Source organism: Falco cherrug, chromosome 3 (genome assembly GCF_023634085.1).
Source record: "Falco cherrug isolate bFalChe1 chromosome 3, bFalChe1.pri, whole genome shotgun sequence".
NCBI classification, from domain to species: domain Eukaryota; kingdom Metazoa; phylum Chordata; class Aves; order Falconiformes; family Falconidae; genus Falco; species Falco cherrug.
The window spans coordinates 30,544,655-30,568,485 of NC_073699.1; the positions used below are offsets into that span (position 1 = coordinate 30,544,655).

At 43.9% G+C, this 23,831-nt stretch overlaps 1 protein-coding gene across 1 annotated transcript in view; it reads right to left on the reverse strand.

The window, feature by feature from the left end:
* Positions 1–20,444: 20,444 nt before the first annotated feature.
* The window catches only part of MTDH (metadherin), a 35,095-nt gene continuing 31,708 nt past the window's right edge, over positions 20,445–23,831 (reverse strand). Inside the window, exon 13 of the mRNA XM_055704734.1 lies at positions 20,445–23,331. Coding sequence (XP_055560709.1) covers positions 23,261–23,331 — 71 coding nt within the window. The 3' untranslated portion in view covers positions 20,445–23,260. The remainder of the gene's footprint in view (positions 23,332–23,831) is intronic.

The following is a 23,831-nucleotide window of genomic DNA, read 5'->3' on the forward strand; positions in this document are numbered from 1 at the left end:
CGGAGGGGGCGTCCCCGCCGGTGCCCCGGGTGGCCGCTGCGCCGCTGCAGCCCGCCGTGCTCCTGCAGCCCCCGCCGTGCCCCCACCGGCACCAGCGCCCGCTGCCGGCTAGAGCAGCGCAGAGAGCGGAGCATCACCGCAGGGCGCGGAGGGGTTTGAAATACGCAGTGAGGGGATCAGTGAGCGGGCAGCCGGGCGCCCTTGGCGCGGGGAGGCGGCACAGCGCGGTCCCCCGGTGGCGGCGCCTACCCGCACAACCACGCACCGACCCACCCTCCTCGGGCACCGCCGCGCCTGGGGCTGGGGCCATGCGAGCCAAGCCGTGGCCGGGCTTGCTTAGCCAAGCTGCCATGTAGCTGGTCTAGCGGCCCTCGACAGACGAACCAGAGGGGAAAAAACCTCCGTTCCACTGCAAAGAAAGATACTGTCGGGGGACATCACGGCACCCTTTGGAGTTGCCCCAAGTTCTGAAGCCGTGAGGATTTAATTTCGTTCACACCGTCCTACCCACCCACGCCCGAAGTCGCTGCTGTCAGGGAGGCTGGAATTACCTTGTGTAACTGATACGCAAGATAACATTAACCTCATTGCCGCTACCTGTAGTTAACGCCCCGGTGGCGGTGGGGGAAGCAGCATTAGGAAGAAGGACCCAATGCTGCGTATTCCAGCACTGATGCAAGTGGAAGCTAAACTTCCCACCAAGCAGCCGACTTTTTCATATTTTATTGTTTGAGACTTGTATCGTTCTCTAGAGGAAATAGCAAAGAAAATTCTACCAGGAGACCTGTATGCCTAGCCTGACACTAACAATACTTCATTTACTGCCATCTGTCTTGGCTTCCTACTAAGTCCCACAATTTATCATCAAAATAAAACACTGAAAAGTACTCAAATGTTTCCCTATATGGTTGCTTTGGGGCTCTTCTTTATTTCATACGTACATCTGCACAGACCAGGAACTCCAAGGTAAAAGGAGGAGCATTTCTAACTATGCCTTATCCCAACTTGTAAAGTCACTATAGTAAACGAAATTAAAAAAACTTTAAGTAGGAACTTCACATAACCTCTGTTCTTAGCTTGTCCTTATAAAACTGTCAAGGATTTTTTTCTTTGGGGGGGAGGGGACGGTGGGGGTGTGGGTGGTATGTGCATAAAGAGAAAAGCCACTTAACATCAAATTTATAATTTTGACTAGATTATATGCATAAACCAAGTACTGTATTTTCAAGGTTCATAGTCAAATATGCCACTAACATTCTAGTAAATTTAAACATTCATACTGACAAAACAAAGAGACCAAAGGACAATCCCAAACAATGTTGTCTGGACTATCCCACTGGTAACCTTGAGATATCTTGTCCTTTAATACCAGAAATAAAGCAAATTAGAGACTAAACCCTTGTAGGTACACCTTATAAGTGTATGTGGAAGGTAAGAACATCTGCTTTATGAAGGTTATCTGACCAAGGACCTCAGCTTTTCAAAGCAAAGGGGATAATAAGTAAAGGAGGATGCAGTAGACAAGGACACACAGATGCAAATCTGGAGGACAAGGGACAAAGACAATGCCAAAGACCAAAAGTCTCTGGTTACTGATTGATGGGCCATTGAAGAGCTCCAGGCCCAGCTTTGGAGAGGGTCACCTGGACTTTGAAACTGATAAGAAAGGGCAAACAAGAGGAACATGAGGATTTAGGATATTTGAGGTGAACTCTGCAAAACTTAGGAAGGAATGCTAGAGGAAGGGTATCAGGAAGGAGCAAAGGAGGAGACCAGACAGAAAGGGGTATTAAAGTGGTCAGTCATGTAAAGTACACTTGTCTGATGGAGTCCTGCACCTGATCACCCTCTCTTCTTATAAAACCTTTAACTGTCTCTCTGTGTAGTCTCACTCTCCACACAGCCTGCAAGGAGTAAATGCCAGCTGCTGGGAGGATTGGTGTGACTGAGGAGAGCAAGGGGCTCAGCACTGGTGGCTGGAGCGGGACCATGGGTCACAGCCCGTGTGCCTGGGGCTGGCTGCTGGCAGGGTGACAGTCTGTATCTGCCCCAAACCAGATGTGTGTGCTATTTGCTTGCAAATGTCAAGCTGGACCAGCTGGTCTGTACTTAGGGCTTCTTCTACATGTCGGACTGTAGGAGGCACAGCTGAAGGCAGCACCTTGCCTGTGGCCATCTGGGTAGCCATCCTCATCGGTGTCTTGTGCCTGCAAACAGGAAAGCAGCAGCCACATCCATCAGCCTGGGATGGGCACCACCAGGCCCTGGGGCTGCTGGAAGCAGTAGCTGCTTATAACATCCCCCAGCACAGCTCTCATCTCTGTGAGGAGGGATGAACTGCATGTCTTCTTTTGCTTACAGTTTCCCATCAATGGCTTTAACCTGGATATCCTCAGAAGAAAAAGGAAGGAAAAATGAGAAGGTGAACTAATTACTTCAGAGCAGTCTCCTGTAAAATTATTAATTTCCATTCAAAAAGTATGATGGGGAAGATCAGGAAGCATCAGGCTTCATATCACACTCCTGATTTATGACCAGCTGTACTGCGTTTGCATGGCAAGATTTTAGTAGTGGGGGGCTACTGGGGTGGCTTCTGTGAGAAGCCACCAGAAGCTCCCCTGTGTCTGACAGAGCCAAAGCCAGCCGGCTATGAGATGGCCCCACTGCTGGCTGAGGCTGAGCCTATCAGTGATAGTGGTAGCACCTCTGGGACAATGTATTTAAGAAGAGGGGAAAAACCTGCAGCAGGATGGAGAAGGGAAACTATGTGAGAGCAACAGCCCTGCAGACACCCAGGTCAGTGCAGAAGAAGGGGCAGGAGGGGCTCCAGGCACTGGAGAAGTTTCCCTGCAGCCCATGGAGGTCCACGGTGGAGCAGATATCCACCCACAACCCTTGGAGAACCCCGCACCAGAGCAGGTAGATGCTCGAAGGAGGCTGTGACCCTGTGGGAAGCCTGTGCTGGAGCAGCTCCTGGCAGGGCCTGTGGCCCCATGGAAAGGAGCCCAGGCTGGGGCAGGTTTGCTGGCTGAGCTGTGACCCTGCAGGGGACCCAGCTGGAGCCGGCTGTGCCTGAAGGATGGCACCCCATGGGGGGACCCAACTGGAGCAGTTTGTGAAGAACTGCAGCCCGTGGGAAAGACTCATGTTGGAGAAGTCCATGGAGGACTGTCTCCCTTAGGAAGGATCTCACAGTGGAGCAGGGGAGGAGTGTGAGGAGCCTCCCCCTGAGGGGGAAGGAGTAGCAGAAAAGTGTGATGAACTGACTGCAACCCCCATTCCTCGTCCCCCTGCACAGCTCAGGGGGAGGAGATAAAGAAAATCAGGAATGAAGCTGTGCCTGGGAAGAAGGGACAGGTGGGGGGAAATTGTTTTAAGATTTGGTTTTATTTCTCATTACCCTACTCTGATTTTGATTAGTAATAAACTAAATTAATTTTCCCCAAGTCAAGTCTGCTTTGCCCATGATGGTAACTGGTGAATGATCTCCCTGTCCTTCCCCTGACCCATGAGCCTTGCATTACATTTTCCTTCCCCTGTCTAGCTGAAAAGGGGGAGTTGACAGAGCAGCTTTATGGGTACCTGGCATCCAGCTGGGGTCAGGCCACCACATCAACTCTGGAAGTCCAGAGCAGTATAAATCGCAGGCAGAGTTTAGAGAAACGACGAAGTCCTATCTGCCTCTTTCTATTTTTATTTCTTTGGCATACTACATACTTTGCAGATGGAAAACCTAGTCCCTGCCTTGCGGCAGTTAATAGTCCGCAGCTCTCAGCGGCAGCTGAGTGCACAGGTACAAGCACTGCTGTGGGCTTGCATGGAGCCCCACCAGCTCTCTAAGAGTCACCCACTGATCCCAGCTCTCTCCCTTTGCTACCAGCTGTGGAGGCACAGACATAGCCGCAAAATGAATTAAACCAAAAATATGCTAGGGGTAGTAAAAGTGGGGGTGCTCACAACACAGGTGACAGCATGAGGTCACTGGGCTCCAAAGCACACCAATCCATTTTTCTTGCAGGTAAATGGATTTTGAGAAGACACTTTGGCTGCTGCAAGTTGAGCGTGCAGCTTTCTCTGCAAAACCTCATCCAGAGGATGATTCGCTTTCCTGCCTTGGCTCTGAGCAACCTCTTTGGAGGGAGGGTTGGCTGGTGAGACGTCGGGCACCCAGCAGCAGTTTCTGTCGGAGGCAGTTGCTGGCACCGTGTTGGTCTCCCCCTTCCAGGCTTGCCCACCAGCACAGGCTGCCCCGGGCTGTGAGCCCCCCTGCTAGCATCCATGACAAATGGCCTTCAGCAGCCACCACTCAGCAGAAGGAAACCCATCTACTGGTACTGTTACACAAATGTAACAGCAATGGCCTTAGAAGTGTGCTGTTGAGTGTGTGTCAAGTGATAAGTTGAACAGAAACGGAGTATTTGCAAATATACAAACCTCAGTGTTTACTAACTTGTTTCAGAGCACGAGTGTTGCCACAGTCACAGACTCACAGCCACAGGCTCTGTAGTTCAAGCCTCCATGCCATTCACCTTCCCCTATGAAAGAAGAAACAGCAAACACTTTTTACAGAGACGGCTGTGAATCCACTGTATCTGATCTTGCACCCAGAATGGTGGAAGATCATTTAAGATACACCAGGGACAGCTTCTGAACTGGGTGACACCTGAGTCCCTAGAGGTACAAGACATACTCCGGATCATCATCTTTATACACTGAAACCTGAACAGGACCGGTATCGCTGCCTTGCTCAGGAGGTGATAGCAACTCAAGTGAATCAACAGCTCACCCACAAGCACTTGTTTTAGTTGTGCTGAAAAAAATAATCTTTCCAGTGGGATTCATGATACAGTAAGAATTTTTTCCAAGGGAACATTTTATTCTGAAATTAAGCACTGCACAGGGTCAAAACCTGACACACCCTTGCTTAGCCACAGGTTGGCGTGTAGGCTGTAGGATGTATCCAGAAGAGAAATGCAGACTCATGGCTCCTGCCTGCCCCTCCTAACCACAGCAGAGCTAAAAATTGCTAAACTCATTTCGTACAGCCACTCGTTCCCTGCAGCACACCCTGAGAGCTACGCCAGCCAGCTGGGGAAGGTCCTAGCCCAACTTCAGTTCATTGCCAGTTCTTCTTTGTGCTGCAAGTTGTTAAAAAAATCCAGTATATTCTCTGTCCTGCTTCTACTCTGTACTCCCCTATGTGTCCCTCATGATCTTCTCACTCCAGGGGACAACTTTTCCCTCCCGCCAGAGGATGCTATGTTCCACTTGGCATTTTCTTGTGCTTTCTAGTGCTCACTAATATTGGTTACTGGTACTCCTCTTCCCAACCTTTTTAATACCTATCTGAACAAGATTGCTTGAAGAGGTCAGGTGGTTTGGAAGCCTATCATTCCCACCTTCTGTGTGTACTCACAGTCCACGGAGATGGTGGAGCATAGTTCAATTGGCCTTGAATAATTCAATCACCCTGTTGCCCAGCATTGCCAACAGCACATACACAAAAGGGCAACTCAAGGGAACCACATCTTCTGTTTGTAGGATTAGCTATGTGCTCCAGAGTGAGCAAAGTTGTTGTTAATTGTTTTGTATTTGGCCAGGTTAAGACAAGATTAAAAAAAAACATTAAACATTGTCCAGAAACGAAGGTCTGGGTATTGTCCTTGGGCACAGGGTGGTGCCAACATTGGGAAATCCACTGTGATTGTAGTAAAGAATCATTTTAAGAGTCCACGTTGTTGTTTGGCTTGCTTCAGAGACTGCGTTACAGGATGGCTGCAAGTGATTCAAGTATTCAGGGCTACAGAAATCTTTAATGCAACAAGGTTTAAAAAACACCCATGCTTTCTTAAAAAAGTAACCTTACGATAAATGTCTGACACTACCTCTCTGTCACTGGCCAACATGCAATAAAATAGGACTGCTGTCACATTTCAAAACGGGTTCAAGAGGTCATTCATCTCCTGGTTTTTGTGAAAAAGATCAGAGTGAGAACAGTACCTTTCTCCAGCATGTTACGACTCCAAGTACATCTTGGAAGCCTGTGAGAGCCATCACAGTGACACAGCTCGGTGTGCACAGCTTGCACAGAGCTAGTCAAATTCTTATGTTCCACAGCAAACAGTGGACAACAAATGACTTCCTTTTTTCTTCCTTTTTCATTTCCCTTTTGACTTTGAAAAATTTGTTGAGGGAAGTACCTGGACCTTTTTTGCCAACTTCTGGGATATTTTCTCATGATGCGCCTTATAGAAGATAGTGATTCTAATCTCTTAGACAACTGATATATTTACACATTTTCTTTCATGATGGTAAACTTCATTTGCAACTCTATCTTCCTTGGGCCACAGCTTCATAATTCTGTTTTAAAAGTGGCTGATTTTAAAAAGCATATCATTAAAATATCTTGATACATTGCCCTCATAAATCAGAAAAGCCAAGAGTTCAAGTGTTCTCCAAGAAAAAGCTCACCTTACTGCCTCCTTCCTTTCCTCTTTTCTGACTTGAAAGCCTCTCAGTTTTGCTGTGAAGATAAAGGACTCACAAGGAGGGTGGCTGGTGAGCTCTGGAGTACATCGAGATCCCGGTCTCTCTTGTTTCTTCTGGCCTTCCCATTCATGCTAGCCTCACAGATTAATTTTAACTTTTTGCATGAGAAGAAACCATCTGTGCTACCTTCACTAGAAACCTCAAAAATAGATTAGGTGATTATCTAATTATTTGCCTGGCTGCAGGCTTGCAATTTGGTAACATGTACCGGAACTCTTTCTTCCATGTCAGACACAATATGCTACCCATGGGCTGCAGCCTCCTCAGAGGCATACCTGCTCCAGTGTGGAGCACCTCCTCCCAAAATATGTGCCCCATCATGTCCCCAGCGACGTCTCCTTCCATGTGTCTCTTGTGTTCTTCCTCAGGTGGCTCTTCAGTGTCCCCTCCCTTTCTCCTCTCCCTTGCCACAGCTGTTTTGTCTTAAGCACATTTGTGCAGGGTTGACACAGGCTCCCCTCACTTAAGTTTTGGCATGCAGGAGATGTTTATGCTGCAGATAGAGCCACCTGGAAGTGGCTGTGACTAGCACAGGGCATGGTGTCCTCCCACACAGGGCACCCCTGCACCCCCCAGCTACCAAAACCCTGCAATTTATGCCAAAGACCTTCCACCCCTAAAACTAGATGATGGGGACAGCACTGTTACAAATTGAACATACATTTACCACAGAGTCCACCCCTCCTCCCTGCTGACCAAGCCACAGGGGTTAACACCCTAACAGACTGAATGAGCGTGTGTTGCAGATTTCTCTTCTTGTCCCTGCAAAAGACAAGCCCAGGAATATAATGACTATTTAGGTCATTTACTATATTTTAGAAAACAAGCAATGATTCATATGGTATAAGCAACAACAGTTAAAACCACTGCTGAAGGTAGCAACAGGGTCATGAAAGCTATAGCAGTAGGATTTCATCCAGACCCTGAAGAAAGCAGTAAACAATGTTCCCTTGATGCAGTATGGGCATTTCCTTCTTTTTGGAGTAAAATTATGTGACAGATTTGATCTCTTACTCCAATTCCTCCAAAAGCATTAGCTGAGCTTTGTCCCTTTCCTCTGTGCAATTCTTCAGCTCGCGGTGCCAGATCTCTAAAGGACCTTCCACCCTACTCTGCCATGGCCTCTCCCTTGTCTTTCTGGAAGAGCTTTCTGTCCCAGCCTGCAGGCTGAGAGGATGGATAGTTTTCAGCCTTTCTTGACACTTTTTTCAAGGTCAACCACACTATGTGTATTTCTGTATTATTCTTGGCCATGCTGCTAATGGAATTGTTTCCCCGTATGCTCCCCAGTCTATCCCCAGAGTGATATGTATAGATCCCACCATGACGAAGAGGATGCCCCACCAGCTTATCAGGTGATAGCCCAGGGGCATTTGTAACCATGTCTAGCTGTCAGGGCTTTTGGGCCATGGCATTAGTGTTTACCACTATTTCAGGGTCCTTTACACGTAAGGGGACCTCCAGCAGTCAAAGTAACTCCCCTTCACAGAGGCATCTCCTTTGTGGGAACAGCAGAGTTGGCCATAACTCCACGTTTCCCTCCATCAGCAGATCCCAAAGCCCTTCTCCCTTGTGCAGGTCACTATTCAGAAGTGGCATAGGCCCTGGACTCCCCTGAGCTCTCCTCTTTCAAGCCACCACCCATCAGCTGGCTATCAGCCCAACTCCCCCATGTTACCAAGGCATCTTGATCCTTCCAGAGCCACACTGGGAGCACACAGCAAGCTCCAGGCCCCCCATGGCAGCACGGCACACTGATCTCCTGGCTTTTCACAGCAGCACCAGAGATTTGGTGTTGGTATGTAACTACCTTCTTTGGCCGCTCCTTCCTTCTTATGCATGTTCCACAGACCTGCGGGTCACCTGCTCAGCTCACTGGGGAGCTTCTCACAAAGGCACACAGGGGCAGCAGGGAAAGCAATGAACAAGGGTTTCCCCTGAAACAACTATTTAAAACAAAACTGAGAAGCACCACCAGAAACCCTGGCTGTGGCTTGTAATGGGGGTTTGACATTTGACGTTCCTCACGGTTAGACAGGAGCTATCCACAAGCCTCAGCTCCCGCCTAGTGACATTGCCAAACCAGAAGGCATGGCCAGTCTGAAAATTTCAAATGTCTCATAGCTCTGTTTGGCTGTTCTGGTGCTCGTCATGGGGAGACACATGTTTGCTCCTTCTTAACCATCCAAACACAGAAGGTATAAACGAAAGAAATTCATGCAGTACAAGTGAACCTTACTGTGGTGGTACACAAGAACTGTTTTGTTACAGAAGCAGGTTGGACTGGTCTAGATACTGATTAGGAGAAGAATAAAGGCACAAGTTTACTAATTTTCAGTATTTGGATTACTCACAGAATAATTTTTGATTAGTAATAATCTGCAAGTTCAGTGGAAATTTTAAGTGTGCTAATGCAAGTTTGAAGATAACTTTTAGTAAAAAACACTTGTGAGATGAATGCATAAAAGTAAAGTATACGAAGTCAAACAGAGTCTGAAAAGTACATCAAAAGATGGAGTATGCCGTGTTAAAAGTGTGTTTATTCTTTGAAATTTTCTACCCTGCAGTGTTTCTATACCACTAACCAATACCTTAGCAATAAATAAAGAACATCAATTCTCTCTCCTCTTGCCTTAGGAAGTCTGTGAATTTCTGTAATAACTTTAGTTCTGCCAGCTAAACAGAGCCAGTGAACCTTGTGCCTCACCTGATGTCCAGGGGATGGAAGAGCTTTGGCTTTTCCCCTCTGCTGGCTCAGCATGCCCGAAGACACTGGGAAGTGGAGACACCACCACTAATCTTGGTAGCTTGGCTCCAAGTGCTATCAACCCAATTGGTAAGTGCACGTGTCTTGTATCTAACTCAAACTCGTTGTCTCTTCCTCCATCAGGCTGAGCCCTTTAACACCTCGTATACTAGGAACCTCCACTCTACAAGGAAGCCTTTTCCAAGTCTTTTTGATAAATTAACCCTCTATTCATCAGACACTGCTTCCAGTCCTTTAAGTACGTTTATTGCTTCCCTCACTAATGTGGGATCTAGACAGTTATGTAAAAGCCTTTAAAACTGCAGGCATCAGACATAATAGTGTTTATTTATTCAATGGACACGGTATTGGCATTGTATCCGCATTCCTCTTCACTTCTCAGATTCCAACATCCTGGGATTTACACGTGACCTCTTACTACAGCAACCTAGTGGAAGGTCATGCTTGAAGTTTCTTTGGTCTTTTGGCCTGAACGCTTATGCCAGACACAGTATCAAACTGACTGGGAGATTTTATTCATAGTCTGCAGTCAATTATAGAGCATGAAATACAGCATATGAGGATGAGATGGAGCTGCTGGATAAATAGGTGGTTGTGCTACCAGCGGTGTCTCACGGCTTGCCAGATTGCTTGAGCAAAGGAAATCTCAGTGACAGTTTTTAATATTGTGTTGAGTTTGTGGTCAGAGAGGTCACAGGTCTTTGATTGATAGGAGAGGCAAACCTTCTAAGAAAAGCTAATATACATCAAATAGCATTTACTTCCTTTTAGTTCCATTAGTTAGATTAGCTAATGTTTAATTTATGGGTTCTTTTGAGTATGGCTCAACACTGGGAATGTTGCCAGATTTTATTCTCTTTTTCACTATGCAGTTATGGGCTTCCCCTCTTCTTTTAAGAGCTCATTTTTAATTTTTATTTTTAATGTAGAAAAATGTAGATATTCCCCCCATTTTTGCTCATCAAGCAGGTTCGGTTTACATATTTGTTTGGATTTATTTTTTTGTTTTTACTTCTATCTAGTAGAAGTCATGATCATTTTGTCTTTTATTAACAATCTCAGTCTAGTGATAAATCATTTTCTTCCATCCTATCGAGAACCAACACTGACTTTTAAGTACGGTCAAGAGGAATTAAAACAACACAACTTCCATAACGGTAAATTATTACTGCCTGTAACATACAGCAAACACTTCCCAGTTTTGTATTTTTAGATGTTAGCCAGGTTTCAAGCAGCAACTCACCACTTTTCTGGAGGCCTGCTTAGACCCACAGGTGTGTTTATTCTTTAGCACGTGAAGCCATATGCACAAAAAACCTGAGCTTTGGGCTATCACCAACTTTAAAACAACTGAACAGTATCACCATCTTTAAGTATCTATGAAGTTATTCCTTTTTTCCTGCTCTCTTCCAATCTTTGGTGGACTCCTGAGCAAACTCCAGGGCATGCCATCCCGTTTTTCTCACCAGCGTTCACCACAGGCAGAGGTTTCCCACAGAGCTTTACAGAAACTTCCAGTCTTGCTCCCATTTTTTTCCATGCTAAGAGAAGCACTCAACTTTCTCATAGTGTCACATCCTCTGCCAACTTGCCCATCTACTGCTTAATACGGAGTCACCAGTGGAGATCACTTCCTTGCCAGCCAGGCCTGGAGAACATGCCATTAGGAGCTGGTGGCTTTATACTGTGAAAATATCAGCTGGGTTTGTCCCCTTCAATGGTCTGTCCTGAAATCCCTTGACAGCTGACGCGCTCAGCATGTGATGGCAATTCAAACACAGTTAGCCAGTACTTGCCTTTTTCTGCAGCCCATGCAGAGGCAAACTGGAAGTACTGTACAGGTGATGTAACACCTTTTATGCACGCAGTATAGAATTACAGCTCCGTGGTATGTCCTTCATGTACTGCAGAGATACAGTACAAATGGATTTGTTACTTCAAGAGCAAGGAATACATTTCTTTAGGGTGCTGATGGTGCAGAAACTTCAACTGAAATTTGTTCCAATTTATAAATGTTTTGTATGTATTAGGAAAAGGAGCTAGGAAATCTAGATTAAAAGCCACATGAGATGGAGCCACCCGTACCAGGTGTATGTGTGTGTGGGGTGAGATTGAAGCTCTCTGGTACTTTATATTGTCTCTTCTAAAGAGAGACAGATCAGGGCTGCTAACTCTCTCTAATTTTAGAACCCAAAGATTCTTTTGGCTTGTCTTCATCACAGGCTCCTCCAATGTCCAAAACATCCTCCTAGGAAACCTCATATCAGAAGTAACATTGATAGTGTAAATCATATGCCTCATTTTCCATCTCCCTCTTTGTATAGCAAATGGCATCACAAATACCAGTATATTTTTTCTGAAATAGCATTATTTGGCAACTGATCCCCAAGTGCAGTATAAACGTCTCTTCAAAAGCATGTCTCATGATCACACTCTTTCTCTGCTGTGTGTCCCAATATAGGTTACCAATATAAAATGTATTACTGTATTGTGACTGTAAAGCATTTTATAGGCATGCACATCCAAACACGTTTGATTATACTCACTTTGGTATTCAGTAATGGACTGGTAAAAGCACAGAGGTTTAATTGCAATAACACAATTCAAATTCATCACCTCTGTTGCAACTCATTTGGTGTCAAACATTGATGCACAAACTTTTGGAATACAAGTGACTTAGGCACGGCCTACGGAAACCCCATCTCTGCAGACCAGAATGATGCACATCTAGATGTCACCTCAGAGAGCAGTACCTCCTATTTTGTACTATCTCAGCATCTCATTCAGTCAGTGTTTCAAGCGATTCTGACAGTGCTCTGAAATTAAGTCAAACATGGTGGGGCACACTGTATGTGGGGAAAGGTATGTAACAGTACAGTACTATTACTATGCATCCTGCAGCTTCCTTATTGCACGTTCTCATAGTGAAGTACCTAACGCTGCTCAGCTTCTCAGCATCTGACTTTCTTTTCAGCTCTAACATGAAAATAACTGATTACCAACATGAAATTCTCCAAACCCAAGCATAGTTTGAAAATGCAAATCTGCATATTTTCCCCCTTCCCCTTTGATGCTTAGTGCATATGAGCCCTTAAACCACTTAGCTACCACATAGGACATCTTCATATTTGCAAGATAGTCAACACCCCTCACGGAGAGTTTTTACCATGCTGATGGAGACGTCCTTAAAGGACTGGTAGAACACCCTGCTGATAGCTCACTTCATTTGGAGCAAGACTGAGCCACTGGTTTGCCATAAATAAAGAACACAGTTTGCAGCTAGGAATTATTTCCCCATTTAACTTGTCAAAATACCTTCTTTAAGGTGGACTCCTCAAGAAATATTTGGAATTATTAAGTCTAGAGAGTTTAAAGCCTCAAACTGTATCATGTCCTCCGCAGAGTACCAACACAAAGCAGAAGTAAAACACTGTGAAAGACGTGCGCTGCTCTCAAGAGATGTTACCATTACGTTAAGTCTTCACATAATAAAATGTGTTCCAGCATGATGTTCTCTGGCAGCACAGAGTGATGAATCCCAGTGGCATACTAGCACAAAGTCAAGATTTTTAGTGATGGAATTATTAATGCAAAGTGAAGCACTTGCAATCCTGCTTCCACATGTTGACCTTGTACTGCATGACAGATGTTCTGCCTGGAAGTGAACAGGCAAAAAGCTCTTTTCTAGTATGACTTCTGACCAAGTTTCCCATAACCTAGCACTCGCATGATGTGACTGCAGAAATCAAAACCACATGGCAACCCTTGGGTATTGCTTTGCCAATAGAGCGGGTCAGTACCAAGGACACAGACACCAAGTTAAAGACATGAGCTTGTCTTTACTTACATTTAAAGCAATAGAATAGTAAGAGAAACAGTACAGCAAGAATAAAAAAGGCCAAGGTAATGCAACTAATCACTACTACATATTACAGACTATAGTGGTTAAGAAAGATACATCACCAATCTCCCTAATACTTTATAATCATCCAGATCCGCAGTCAGTGGGGACCCCCAGCTACAGCAAGGATTTGGAGAACCTTTCCCGGGAACTGGAAGGTCCTGTGCAGCGCGTCCACTTGTAGGTGAGGTCTCTAAAGTCACTGTAAGAGCGTCCAGCTTTTATACTGTTGAATAAACAAGCTCACACAATTTCAAATGCAGAAACATCTGGTTTCACTCTCCTCTCAGATCCCACCAAAGGCTGGCCAGGGCTCGGGGAGGAACCAAGGGAGTTTCCTCTGTCTACTTGATTTTAACCACCACTTTCCAAACAAGGCCATATGTCTGGTTTCATGGCCTTGACGACCTGCCTCTAAGCAAGGAAGGATGCACTGTGTCTTCGCTAATGATTGTATTTTATCTAAGCTACAACTTTTGTTAATGATCGTACATATTTCACTAACGATCATGCATATTTTGCTAATGATCGGACACAAAATATATATAACATTCCGTTGGCGGGTTCATCTAGAGGTCAGCTTTGGCTCAGGGCTTGTTGCTCAGGCCTCAATGTGTAAAAACTGCCCCCTCAGTCATCTACACACCAGGTTTTGGAACCCTTCTCCTCTATGAGGCACCTCTGTTGCAGCCTACAAAGTGTTTTTTTATATGCAAGGCAGTAAAAGCTAAAGTGTTTTAATCATTACAAAAACAATCACCAGATCTGCTGTTCTGCATGCCTGCTAAGAACTCACCGTAAAAGACACACTCCTAAGACACTGTAAAGAAGTTCCACAGTTAACAGCAGGCTGCATGACTTGGATGACTTTGAACTGCATCTCTGTACTATATGAATATAAAATAGCACATTATTGATTTTCCAGCTGACTTCTACCAAGTGCTGAGCATCCTGAGCCCATTCCAGAAAAGCACTTAAATATATTTTACTACTACTACTCTTCAAATATATTCAATCCTCAGATCAAATCTGAGTAAAATTATTTTTGCTTGTTTAAAAAGACAGGTTTTACCACCCCACCCCCCACCCCCACCCCCTGCCTTTTTTAAAAAAAAATTAAATCAGCACATTAGTTCAGAGCAGACAGCTTTTGAACCTCTGTCCTTGGAAACTGCAGAAAATGGAAACTGCATTCCAAAAGAATTCCAGCAAAAAGGAAAAGAATATTTCAAATCTATACTATGATTAAGATTTTTTTTAAATAATCAGCCAGGCATGATGGTGACAGAAAAAACCAAAAAGGTATCTATGACGGGGACACTCCTCCTTGTTAAAGTCAACTATGAAAGTCCTGCACTTGGAGTAATACCAGTATTAACCCTACTCTGCACAGGCCACAGGCTTGACTTGCAGCAGAAATACTGGGGAACCAGCTGGAGTAAGAACACCTCTGAAACACCACCACAGCCTCAGCCTTACTTAACAGCTACGCTTGCACCTTCTGGAGGCGAGTCAAATGGGCAGGGCAGGTGTGGGGGAGCCGGCACTGCTGCTGTCCGGTGTGGGTCGGTTGGTCTGCAGGAGCACAGGGGTCACCATGCAAGCTCACCTTGGGTTCTTCTGGAAGTGCCTACTCAGACCATGCTGGCAAGAGTGGAGTAAGAGCTTCATCTGAAGAAGTTTCAAAGAACTTGAAAGACTCTAGCTATGCAGCCAAGCTAAAGGCCAGTGTAACTAAGACACAAAGCTGGAACAAAGCAGTTCAAGAGTCAAATGAGAAATGATCCTGGCACAGCAGGGTTACTTGGAACAGATCACTTGAAATAGGCACCTAAGTAGCTGCCCCATCCTAAATTGTCCCTGGCAAAACTCAGCTGGGCCAAGACTACAGCCTTTGTTTCACTGAATTTAGAGGGCTTTTTCCCCCTCCACACTATCATAAAAGTAAACACAGATAGATTGGATTCTTCCATAATTCAGAAGCATGTAGACTCTCATGGTGCTTATGAAAAGGACACTGTTTAACGCCGCATTAGTCTGAAACAGTACAGTCTTTGAAGGAGAACATGTGGACATCCCAAAGTCTCAAACCTCTAGAGAAAACCCCCTTGAGAAATCCATGCAGGATTTGACTGACAGAAAATACAACTATTGAGATGTATTTTATGCATACTACAGAAAAAAAACCACAAATGGAAAGCCAGGTGGCCGTCATGTGGCATTTTGTAGTAGTCCATGTTTTCTCTTTATAATTTTGCTGCATTCAAACAATTGTGCGTTCTTGAGTTGTATTCTTGAGAAACTGTCCTGCATAAGCATGGCTTTTGGTATTCTTTTTCTGTTGTGTTTTGTTATTTGTTTTTAAAAGGATATCCCGTTTCATTCAAATGTAAACCCATTTTTTATGCTTAGTCTGAAATATCTTCTAGATATTTCACAGTCCCTCAGTTAGGGCACAACACACAGCTCCAAATTCACTGGACAGACTTGGCAAAAGAGGTGTCTGTATGAGGAACACTTACAGTTTTTCAGCTTGTCTGGATGAGAGCTCCACAAAGTCATCTTAAAAGATTCCTTTCCCCCTTCCCCGAGAGTGATCTGGAAGGGAAGCTCTAAGGAAAGCATTCTGGCTGCAAAACCAGTTTTGCCTGTTATGTTTTGATATTGGGATACTTCAAGCTTACGGTCAAGAAGACATTACCTTGCCAGACATAGCTTGCCTATCAGTTTTGGATAAGCAAGATGAGGAACTAGAAGATGAACCAAGAATGGAGAAAACAAGAGTTTCAGCATGCGCTAGATCCCTGAAATACCTCAGCTCCTGAGGCATGGATTATTATGGAATATCATCTATTTCAAGCAACCCTTCTTTTACCAGGCAAGCACAAAGCAGTAATGGTTGACATTGGTACAATCACACTTGGGGAGCCTTTCAGGACTTCTATGTGTGCAGATCAAATAATTGAAAGGATGAGGGGGCTCAGAGGAAGGGACAGTGACCTAAACAGCCCAAGCTCCTTTCAGCCTTTTGTAAGGCAATTCTTCCAGTTTTCAAAGCAACAAAGAAAAGTTCAAAGAAATACCTAATCACAGTGTACACAAATAGGGAATTTATATAGGAAATAGGTTCATTAGCAAACTAATTAATTTTCCACTTTTAGTTATTTAGTTGGTTTGAGCTACAAATAACATCACTTTAAGTCAGGATGATTTAACTCTTGCAGCCAAGCTAGAAACCAGCCTGTGGCTTTTCATAAATTGTAATGACGGCTTCAGCATTGTCCCTCTCCCCTTCAGAAAGATGTTGCCTCATTTCACAGTAACCAGAGATCATAGACTACCAGGTTGGAAGGGACCTCAAGGATCATCTCTTCCAACCTTTCCTGGCAAAAGCATGGTCTACACAAGATGGCCCGCCACCCTGTCCATCCATATCTTACAAGATCCAATGCTGGGGAATCCACCATTTCCCTGGGGAGATTATTCCAATGGCTGACTGTTCTCGTGGTGAAAAATGGTCCTCTTGTGTCCAACGGGAATCACCCCAGGAGTAACTTTGACCCATTACCCCTGTCTTTTCCATGTGATACCTTGTAAAAAGGCAGTCTCCATCTTCTTTGTAGCCACCCTTAAATACTGGAACACGGCGATAAGGTCTCCCCTAAGCTTTCTTTCCTCAAGGCTGAGCAAACCCAGTTCTCTCAGCCTTTCCTCACATGGCAGGCTTCCCAGTCCTGTGGTCATCTTCATGGCCCTTCTCTGGACCCTCTCCAGCCCGTCCATGTCTTTTTAGCACAGCGGGGACCAAAAGTGAGCACAGTATTCCCGGTGTGACCTGACAAGTGCTGGGTAGGGTGGTAAAATGGCTTCTCTCTGTGTGCTGGTGATGCCCTTGTTGATGCAACGCAGCACCCCGCTGCTTGCTCTGCCGCAGCAGCACACTGCTCATCATGCTGAGCTCTTGTCCACCAGGGCCCGGGTCCCTGCCCACAGAGCTGCTCCCCAGCCGGGTAGATGCCAGCTGTGCTGCGCTCCTGGATTGTGTCTTCCCCGGTGCAAGACTTACGTTTGTCTTTGCTGAACTTCTTAAGGCTCTTGTTAGCCCACTCTCCCAGCCTATCCAGTTGTTCCTGCAGGGTGGCTCTCCCTTCCAAAGTGGCCACCTCCCCACTCAGTTTGGAATCATCAGCAAACTCCACCAGGGTACGCCTGACCTCATCATCTGGATCACTTACAAAGATATCAAACAGCGTTGGGCCCAGTATCGACCCGGGGGGACCCCACTCGTGACAGGTTGCCAGTGTGAAGAGGAGCCATTGACCACCAGCCTCTGGGCGCGGGCAGCCAGTTCCCCACCCACCGCTGGGCCACTTCTCCAGGCCGCAGCATCAGCTTCTCCTGGGGGAAGCTGTGGGGAACTCGAAAGCCTTGGAGAAATCCAGGTAGACAGTGCCCACCACTCACCCCACATCAGCCGAGCGGGCTGCGTTGTCGTGGAAGGCGATCTGGTCTCTCAAGCACGATTTGCCCCTGGTGAATCCGCGCTGGCTTTTCCCAGCCACGTGCTTCACTTGCCTTGCGGCAGCTCCTGGGGGATCATTCCACAACTTTCCCAGGGACCGATGTAAGGCTGATGGGCCTGGAACTTCCTGGATCCTCCTTTAAGACCTTCTTGAAGATGGGGGTGACAGGAGGTTCTTCCAGTCTTCTGGCCTCACGACACCAGCCAGCTCTCAGCACCCTTGGGTGGATTTGCAGGACCAAGCTCCTGTAACCGTGCACACACCGGCTCTTCCTTCGCTGACCCTGGTCCGTGGTTGCACCAACTTGGGCTCCTGTTCCCAGGGCTGGGGCCCAGAAGCGCTGGCAAAGACAGGGGTGAGGAACGCGCTGGGAACCTCTGCCTTTGCAGTGCTGCTGGTGACCAACGCACCGCCACGCTGAGCCGCGGGCCAGCGTTTCCCTTCTGTTTCTGCTTGTTGTTTATGTGCCTGAAAAACCCTTCCTTGTAGTCTTTGACATGTCTGGCCAATTTCCGTTTGAGCTGAGCTTTTGCTTTTCTAGCTGCATCTCTGCACACCCTGGCAATGCCCTTGTGGCTCTCAATGGGTATTTGTCTGCCTTTCCATCTCTGGTACGCTACTGTTTTGGTTTTGAGCAGGCTCAGAAGCTTGCAGCAAAGTCAAGGGGTCTCTTGCTCCACTCACTTCCCTTACGTTAAAGGGGATGATCTGTTTTTGTGCTTCCAGGAAAGCATTCTTGAGAAACTGCCAGCACTCACTAGTTTGTTTATCCTCCATGGAAGGTCCCCATAGAATCCCTCCCTTCTTGAGAAAACTCATTCTGTAGTAATTTCAGACGTGGCTGCAGGTATTTTCCACATACAATAGCTGCTTATGTGTATAGGTGAAAATGCAAGGTTACAGATCTTTCTTAACGCCTTCGGAGACTTGAGAGCTGAAACAAAGCTTGTACATCTCCTTGGATACACACCCAGCCGCTCGGCCCCTCGGCAGCAGAAGGACCAGGAGCTGATAGAGCTCCTGTTCTTCTGACTGGCTAAGCCTCAGAAAGACACTGGTCTCCAGTCCAGCGTGCCTCTTCAAAAGACACATTAAAGCCTGGCCGTCCAAGAATGAGTGACCCCAAATGACAGTATCACATCAGAAGAGTTATCCCCCACCCAGAGCTTCCACTGCAGCTACCGCTCAAGGCATGACTTTGTTCGTTAGCCACGTAGGTAAGGATGGGCAAGGAAACAGTCACAACAAGCTGTGGCAGCCTTAGTCAGAAGGGCCTCTGAAAGCAAAGCTCTCAGTAACAAAGTGGTTTATACTTCATCAGATACTTGAAGTAAGGAATCATTTAAATGCAAGTCAGAGCCTATTGAACAACTAAGTGGAAACATGGTGTGTGGAAAGGACTTTCTACCCCTGAGGAAACACGGAACCGTCTCTTAACTAGTTGGTTTTAGGAGTTCATTGTGGTGATCCAGTTCTGAGTGGTCCATGACTTACCCTCTGCCATTGACTGAATTAAAAATACTGAGCCAAGTTAACAGGTCACTTGATGCTACAATTAGGACAGAAAATGTACTTGCTTTGAGCTGCAGATACTCCTAAGTATGTTTGTTTTAAGAGCATTGTATGAGACCCTGAAACCAGGAGTTGAATGTTAATGAGTTTTGAATGCAATTTTCTTTTCCAGAATACACAAAAATTAGAGACATCATAATTTAAGAACTTGATTTTCAGTGAACCAGAAACGTTGCTTGGTATGACTAACCAGATATTTGTAAGAGCAGAGGTTCAGTAGTTTCTTAAACTGAAGGGAGCTACTATGAAGACTAGACGATTTTAGCAATTCTACCAAGTTTCAGTAGAAACAGTATATGAACTATTAACATGATATAGAGTACAGAAAAAAATAATCCCCTCCATCTGACAAAGTAAGAGTTCTCCCACTTCACTCCCAACATCCACCCCAACTAACAGCAGTTGTTAGTCCTGCAGGGAATAAAATCTGAGGTGCAGTGATACCGCACTACTTTCAGCTTAAGAACTATTGGTCACGCAGCTCCTCCTGCTCCTTCCCCCCACCCAAATTCACTCAACTGATGCTCTCAGTTCTTAAGTCACAGAAGGGTTTGTGTTGGAAGAGACAGAGGTCATCTAGCTCCCACCCCCCTGCCATGGGCAGGGACACCTTCCACCCGACCAGGCTGCCCAAAGCCCCATCCAGCCTGGCCTGGAGCACTTCCAGGGATGGGGCATCCACAGCTGCTCTGGAGCCCCTGGGACAGGCTGCCACCACCCCCACTGAAGAAATGCACTTGGAATTTTAAAAGTAAAATAATTTTAACAGTATCTTTTAAGAACTAGTTGCATTTTTTAGGTTTTTTCTTCCATTTACAGCAGAACAAAAGAAACCTTTCAATACTGGCATGGAAAATTGACTATCCTTCATTGGTACTCAGCAGTCACCAGAAGGAGACTCAGAAGAAGTGGCTGCAGCAGACTTGAACTTTTTTCAAACTGAAATCTTGACTGACAATCAACTTGAGTCATTTAAAGGCAAAACAACTACGGTAACAGCTGAAAGTCTCCTTAAGCCATGTATTCTGACATCTGCACTTTTCAAAAGCCTTATTCCCATGGCTAGGAGCTATTAATAAAGACAGTTTCCAATGAGATACAATTCAGTTACAACACAACAGTACTAGAAGTATTTCTATAAAGTTTGAAATGTTTTTAATATGTACATTCTTTCTTAGTAAATATTAAAGTAGTGCTTTTCTTGCACTTTTTTTCTTTAGACTTCTAAAAGGGCATCAGAAATACAGTTTTCACCCCCCTCCAAACCAATGCACAGTTGTTACCTTCGTAACAAGCACATATGAATTCTGTACACCTTTCCCTCCCCACAAGAAATAAAAATATGCCATGACTATCCAATTACACATCATCACAACAAGTTTAAATTACGCATACAAATAATTCCAGAGTATTTAGAAAAACCCAACATATTGGATTCATGAAGCCATTCCATGCATTCAACACCAAAAAAAAAAGAAAAAGAAAGAAGAAAAAAGAAAAAATGATTAAGTTTCTTTAAATGGTGTTTTGTCTTTCTATCCAAGTACCAGAGACCGGATTCAGTGTATCATTAAGACTAACCACTGCTTGAGTCATAGAAACATGACAGTACATAGATAACCAAGTTTCTATTTATAGACAATATGCTATACAGTTACTACCTCTTTAATGAATGTCAAATAAAGCAAGTTTCACTTTCTAAGACGTTGAAACTGCACATTAAGAAAACAGTAAGAGGTGCTGCTAAATAGGTAACAACATTTTGAAAGGAAAGCTATGTATTTAAATGATCCTGCTTAGTAGTAGCAGTTAATATAGCAGGGTTCCTATGTTGTTAGCTAGTTTGTTTCTTTTTTCCAAAATGACAAGCTATTAAAGAGCTAGAGCTTACTAACCCAGAAATATCAATTTTATCTTCCAGAGGGGGAAAAAAGAAAAAAGAAAAAAGAAAGAATTTATGCAGTGAAAGCCCTTGGGTAGTACCTCTCGTTACATAAAGTCTTCATATTTTCTACAGAAGTCTCTCGTAGCACAACATACAGATTGGAAACAGACATTTCAGACATAAGTTACAAACCTGAATTCAAAGAGTATTTTTTTTTAACCTTTATGAAGTAAAGTTATAACGTTACTTACACGCAAAGGACTCAGCATAACTTTGTAATACACTATTTTAGTGTCTGCCTTAAGGTACTCCTTGAAAAGCTGTACTTCAGTTCTAAATTTATTTTACAGCAATCTTGACAGGTATCAGTCTCAGGCATTACTCCTTCCCGGTAAATAAATCAATATCATCAACATGCTCGATTTATTTTTAACAAATAAATTTTAGAGTGTCATATGTTCCTGATATACAGGGGTTAATACCTGTGCAAGTTAGTATCCATTTATTAGCAAAGCTCTCCGTTAGCAAGGCGTATTTTCAGTACAATTAAAAGCAGCTTGCTGCATTAATTATTCTCGCCTTGAAATACTGTTGAACAGTCAAGTACAGTTAAGAGTACAAGATCGTTGATCAGTACTATGTGTTACAGCTGTTAACAATTCTGTTTGTGCCACAAAACCAGAAGTCAATCATTTAAAAAAAATCTTGGCTCTTTAACTGAATTTACTAGGTGATGTTAATTACCATCCTTATCAAATTTTTGTAAAGACTATTTACAGTGTACATGGCTGAGCATGCACCTTACAGTCACAAACACATCTGCCAGTTTGATACCATGTAATTACACAGTGCCTGAAAATGACAACACATCTTAAACACCATTTTAATTAACAGTTTCAAGCGGGAAATGGTCTTTATTTTACAACTGCTATACTTGCATGAATTTTTTTTTTTTAATATAAAAACACTAACTCCTGTCCAGAAGTCTAGACACATTCTACATACTACAGGTTAAGGCAGTAAAAAAATGTGTTCCTGATAACTGGTCTTGACAATGTCAATTAAAGCTGTCTGAAGCCACTCCAGCTCTCCAACAGATCTTTGAAATCCCAAATAATTTTTGAGGGAAACTCCCCTCGACTTTGCTTTCTTCAGAGTTTTAGTAATAGAGAACAGAACAGAACTGGGTATGGTAAGTTAAAAAAATAAGGGAAGGGAATATGTGATTTCAATTCATTCCATGAATTTAAAAGTTGAAAGAATACAGTTTTAGATGGGAGTTGGAATCAACCAAGAACAGTAGGGAATGAAGGAGAAAATCAATTTTATGCACATTACTGCATTCTTAAAAATATACTGTTATCTTCAATAATTCAAGTAAGGTAATAGACATTATCAAAAATAACTTCATGAACCATACTCAAGTTTCAAATCACATTCTCAAACTTTTAACCCAAAGCAGTTTATTGTGTTAACTTCATATAATAAACCATGAAGGTCTGACTGTACAAATGGTTAATGATTTGCACTTGTGATTCCTGTAATAGCCAGCAGACTTGCTAACCAACTTACTGTAAAGATATGGCAGATTATGTATTTAATCAAAGCACTTTAATTTAGGCATGAAACAAATTCAAATGGTTGACATTCTGTGCTTCTAATGCATCACTCTTAAGAGACGCAAGAAACACCCACTATTGTACAGACAATTATTTTTACAGAAAACCCTTCCTTGAAATTAATCTTTTATCCGCAGCTGTAGATGAGTATAATCTGTTGTAAACAGGGCACTGTGTTGTAAAACCAGTTTTTAATTAAGATTTCTCTCCAAAAGTTGGAAAAACAGACTCTTCAGAATGTCTTTCAAATGTAGCATGTTCTGTTTGCTATATCATAAAGTTACTTTCCTCTGATTCCTTTTTAAAGATGTTTGTGTTCACAGCAGTTCTGTTTTTAAAAATTGTTTGAAACTTATATAAAATTCTGTACATGTTCACAAATTATTGCATAAACAGCATAATCTTCATGACAATATTCAGCAACACATGTCCATTTCAGGAAGTTCACGTTTCCCTTCTTGCTTTTTTCTTCTTTTTAACTTGTTTGGGGGATTCCCAGCTTTCTTCAGACTTTGCTAAAAATAAAACACAACTACAGTGTCAGGACTGAGTAAGTTTACACAGTTTAAAAGTTTGACTTTTAAAATCCTGGACAGTACACCCCACATTATTAAGATGTAATTCAGAACAATCAACTAGCATAATTTTTGAAGGAGAGTTATATTTACTTGCTTCTCCCAAATAGTCTAATTTGAAGCGCATCTAAAACAACATTTGCTAATTTCAACCTACTTTTTTACACCACAATTACATAGAGTGATACAGAACAAAGGTTGTTCCTTTGCAAATGTATTATTTACAGTAGAGTCATCATTTTTTGGCCATCTGGAAATAATGTACATGTACACAATTGACATTAAACGTTCACTTTTATCAGATTACACTGCTTTTAACCACTAAATGTGACATGTCAAAAGTGTTTTTAAAAACAATGTTATGTAAAGATGTGGTTACAAGGAACCCATAATCAAATAAAAAAGTACTATGCTGTTTTATTAAAAGAGATTACCTTAAA